The 5000-nt window shown below is 35.7% G+C and overlaps 1 protein-coding gene across 1 annotated transcript in view; it reads left to right on the top strand.

The window, feature by feature from the left end:
- The window catches only part of LOC119598226 (gastrula zinc finger protein XlCGF57.1-like), a 16475-nt gene extending 12257 nt beyond the window's left edge, over positions 1-4218 (top strand). Inside the window, exon 2 of the mRNA XM_037947866.1 lies at positions 1-4218. This exon is cut by the window's left edge and continues 94 nt beyond it. Within this exon, the coding sequence (XP_037803794.1) occupies positions 118-1530 (1413 nt within the window). The 5' untranslated portion in view covers positions 1-117 and the 3' untranslated portion in view covers positions 1531-4218.
- The last annotated feature ends 782 nt before the right edge of the window (positions 4219-5000 follow it).

Genomic DNA, 5000 nt, shown 5'->3' with positions numbered 1-5000 from the left:
CAACAAAGTTGCACAGACTGAGTTTGTATGCAGCTTATTTCCTTCACTGTTGTGTCCCCTACTGAATGGTGATTTACTTTGCGGCAGCGAAAAAAGAAAGTGTTTAAGCATCTATAGATGGCTGAAAAATCTTCCCAAAGTCTTGGTTGTAGTGGAGAAGTCCATTCTGACCCAGAAAAAAAAAATCAAAACAACAGGAAGTCTCATTGCTGCAAAATATGCAGAAAGATTTTTGCCAAAAAGAGTGGTCTTACGTGCCATATGAGGTTGCACACAGGTGAGAAACCATACAAATGTACTGAATGCGAACTCAAATTTACTCACAAAAGTACACTGTTACACCACACGAGGCTCCACACAGGTGAAAAGCCATATGTATGTGGAATATGTGATAAAAGGTTTCGGCAACGCTCAAATTATACACTACATGGAAAAATACATGCAAAAGAAAAACCGTATAAATGCATCGACTGTGGTAAACAGTTTGCTCAAAGAGTTCATCTTACAACACATGTCCGCCTTCACACAGGAGAAAAACCTTATACTTGTGATGAGTGTGATCAGAAGTTCTTTCAAAAATCCCACCTGACCCGTCACACTAAAAATCACAAGAAGAGGCAAACTAAATACTGTGAGGATGTCAGCAGGGAAGCAGGTCCTTCAAGAAATGCGAAACCAAGACAAATATATGGAAGTGATAAACAATCAGAAGAGCATTTTGTGACAGATAATAATCGATGTTCACATTTGGAAAGGCAAAATAGGTTTACTCTGAAGTGTGAACATTGCAAAAAAATATTCATCAAGAAGTCACACCTACGAAATCACATGTTCATCCATACAGGTGAAAAACCTTTCAGTTGCACCTACTGTGGCAAGAAGTTTGCAGAGAAAAGTAGCGTAACACGCCATCAGAAAATACACAAGGAAAAAAAGGAGTGTAGTGAACTTTCTCAACATAGTTCAGGGCATCCCATCGCCACGTTTTCTACTCAAGAGCCAGGGCGAATTGCACCTCATTTGATGATAGGCGAATCGAAAATTATATCCCTCAATTGTGCAGATGCAAATTTCAAATTAAAAACAAAGTGCACAATGAATATGCTTTCACCAATGCAAGAAGATAGATACACACCTGATGCACCATGTTTTTCTAAGGTTGGGGCTACAGAATATAGATTGAAAAGTGATGGAAGTAAATTACATCCAACCAAAATAGACACTAATACAAATAATCAGACAACAAATTACTTAACCGCTGACACAGAAAGTACAAAATCAAAACCAGTTTTAGATAAACTTATTCATAGAGATCCCATGGTTGGGTGCCACAGTCACTGCGACAACCATTCTGAATTACTAACCAGTGTGAGCAAATTAAAGGTTTCATTGGATTATGACATCAACAAATGTCCATCGGACTTATTCACAATCAACTGTAATGAGTCATCAACAAAACAAGTGAAAGAGGAAATCCTAATGGCGGAAGAGACATTCAAGGAAGAAATAGATTTCTTTCAAGAAGATTAGAATGTGTAAATCACGCCTGTTTCGTCACATTTGTAAGAAAACATAAAAGTATCAAATAACGCCAAAATCCTATGTCCATATTAACAATATCTATCGCCACAGCAAGATTTTTTTTTTTTTTTGATAGTGGCTGCCAATTCGAAACTATGTATGATAATATCAACACCATTATTGAGAACACAATGTTGGGAAGTCTTGTAACTAGGCTCAAGAGAGGGCTGTTCAGATACCGTAGGCGTAGGGCCGGATAAGAAAATCTATCCTATCGGGGTGCCGTATTACTTTGGACGTTGGCCATCATAGAACGTCAGGTTTCTCTATTCGTTGTTCTGAATAGCTGCACTAGTGTTACTTTCTCCCAGTTATCTAATCTGTCTGTCAGTGCATTTCAGGCGTTGTCCTCCTCTTCAAACTTTCCTCTTAGACAGATATTTTCTATCTGTTCCCTCATTGCATAACCTACGAATTGTAAGTCTTTTTCTAATTACTTCCATTAATGTTCGTTTTGTTCCCATTCTTACTTGCATTAATCCTCGTTTTGCTCCCATACTTTTATAATTCATTTTTGTTCCTCTCATTCCGCGATATTTTAAGGGTTCTCTTCCAAAGCCACATTTCTGTTGTTTCTAGGTTCTTTTGCATCTGTTCATTATTGATAACTTAATGTTGGTGACCAAGTGTTTTACATTATTGATTTTTTTTAATATTCTTTGATATTTCTTTCCCATCCCATGTTATCAGGCTACCTAGATAGTTGAACTGGTCAACCTCTCTCTCTCTCTCTCTCTCTTTGTGTGTGTGTGTGTGTGTGTTTTAATACCATAGCCTCAGTTTTCTTTCTGTTTACTGTTAGTCCCTTCATTTTACTTGCTTCTGTTAGTGTTACCACTAGTTCTTGGAGCAAATTTTTAAACTCTGCTAACAGTACGGTGTCTTTAGCATGCCTGATGTTATTGCTGTTTCTTCCAGCTACTGACACACGCTTTGGGTGACTGATATTCCTCATAATTATTTCACTATACAGATTATATAAATCGGGTGACATCACACACCCTTGCCTTACTCCTCTTTCTTTTTTCTGCTAATCTGATGTTTCAGCTTTTACTTTCACTGTTTCTTCTTGTTTCCAATATAGATTTCCTATTAATCTTACATATCTACCATCTACACCAATTCTAAGAAGCTAATCTATTAGTTCGTTATGTCAGACAGCCAAATGTTTTTTTTTCGAACATTACATCTTTTTGTACTTCAATCATCTTTATTGATCTTCCAATCACAGAAATGGCTTTTCTTGTACCTTTACCTCTGCTAAATCGAAATCAACACAGTGTTCTACTGCAATTTCAGGTCTATTTATTTTTTATTGGTAATAACTCTTAAAAAACTTTTTTGGTCAAATGGTTCATGATACTGATGGTTCGATGTTCATTACATTCTAATGTCCCTTGGATCCTGGTTATGGTTATGAATACATATTTGCTCTGTTAACTTTCGGGTACTGTAAATCTTGTTGTTTATCTCTGTCATGATTTGATACCAGATTAATTTTGTACCTCCAGCATTCCTTCTCCACTTTTTGGTTTGTCTTTTTATGCTACTTCTATTGCTTCTTTCATGTCTAGTTCCTCATCCTTTTGTACGTCTCCAGGTTCTTCTCTTTTATCTGCAAATAATTTATATTGATTATTGTGTAATCTCTTTGGTTCCTGGGTCTATCCAAGACTTTTACAGTTGCATATTCTCCCTGGATAGCGTTTAAAGCGTGTGTTCATGATGATTTGCATGTTTACGAAACACCATGCTATCCATTTCGTGCCCTTTCATTTCCTTTACCTAGTCCACACTGCGCAACAACGTCTTCAAAACTTCATTCGCCCAACTTTCCGTTTAAATCATCCAAAACGAGAAATGCCTCCTCTTTGCACTGTCGTTTTTCTTCAGTTATTTCTCTATTGAATTTGTCTATTTCTTCGTACTGCCATATGTTGGAGCATATATCTGTATTATGCTGATGTTAAATATTCTTCCTGTTAATTTAACTAATATGACTTTATCAGATATTGCCCCGTAGCCTATGACGCATCTGGACACGGTGTTTGACAAAGGAATCCCCACTCCCCTTTTAGCCTCCTCCTGAGTATATTAACTTAATTCCTTTTGTTTCTACACATCCTGCTCCCGGCCATCATATTTCTCCGAGGCTAAGCATGTCAGTTTCATTCTCTTTCTTTCTCTTTCATTGTGTGCTAGTTTCCCCGCTTCGTATAACCCTAACGTTCCATGTGAAGATCCGTTGTTTGTTTGCCTTATTATTATTCAGAACCCTTACACAATGAAGAAAAGAAAAATCCTACATCATTTGTTTTTTATTTTCCAGTAAGCAGGCAGGTAAAATAATAATTATTATTATCATAATAAAATACTACTACTACTACTACTGCGATAATAATAATAAAAAAAATTATACTAATAATGTTTTACTTGGAATGGAAGTAAAACATTATTAGTAAATGCAACTAAACTACATTTCATTAGCTAATTATTGCAGTTGATCACATGTTTCATTCAGCTAATCAATGCAACTGGCCATGATAAAAATCTACTTATGTAAAATATCGGAAGTACGTAATTATGCAAATAAATGAATGTCACCCGTTTATCTTCTGTGTATACCAAAGGGCCAGTGAAAAAAAAAAAAAAGAGTTTGACCCGCGGTGATTTCCTTCGCTCGTCGACTAGTACAAGGCTCCACCTGGCCCGACCAAGGGGATTAAATCAAGAGAAAATTAGACCGGTTGCAAGTCACTGTGTTCTACGTTTGAAATCTTTATTTTTTCGTATGATAAGCTACTTTTTTATTCAATTTCCCATGAACTGCAAATCAGTTGCAATGTAAACATTACAACTGACCCTTGAATTCAGTACTGGTGTCCTGAATCATATTGCATATTCCTTATTAACAAGAAGTATACACAATAATTTGTATGGTTATATGGAATGAGTGATATTTATCAAAGTGGTCCTGTTGACAGGGTACATGAATACCTTGTATAGAGACAAGCAACGAAACTTATGTGTTATTATTATTTGAAAAAAATTATTTTATTTCACACTTTCAACATTTCCTTTCGCCAATCACCAGACCCATACTAACCGGTGTTCAGATGCCAAAGCACTATTACTTTGGATTACACTTAAATCAGTATTCACAGTATTTGCATGCAGTGAAATTAACTGTTACAAGTATGTAATGAAAATGCATTAAAGTATAGAACAATAAAAGATAAAATAAAAACACAAGCTCTATAATCATTTGGGTCTTCAATGATTTTTAACCACATCATATAAGAACAAATAGTGAGTAATCAATGAAAATAACGTCAAACAGGCTGAACCACATAAAGTATTAGTAAATCCATTAATGATAAGTACACTGCTGTTATTATTATTAGTGTGATTACTTAATC

This window comes from Penaeus monodon, chromosome 41 (assembly GCF_015228065.2).
Source record: "Penaeus monodon isolate SGIC_2016 chromosome 41, NSTDA_Pmon_1, whole genome shotgun sequence".
Classification (NCBI taxonomy): Eukaryota; Metazoa; Arthropoda; class Malacostraca; order Decapoda; family Penaeidae; genus Penaeus; species Penaeus monodon.
This window is presented reverse-complemented; position numbering and strand designations above follow the sequence as displayed.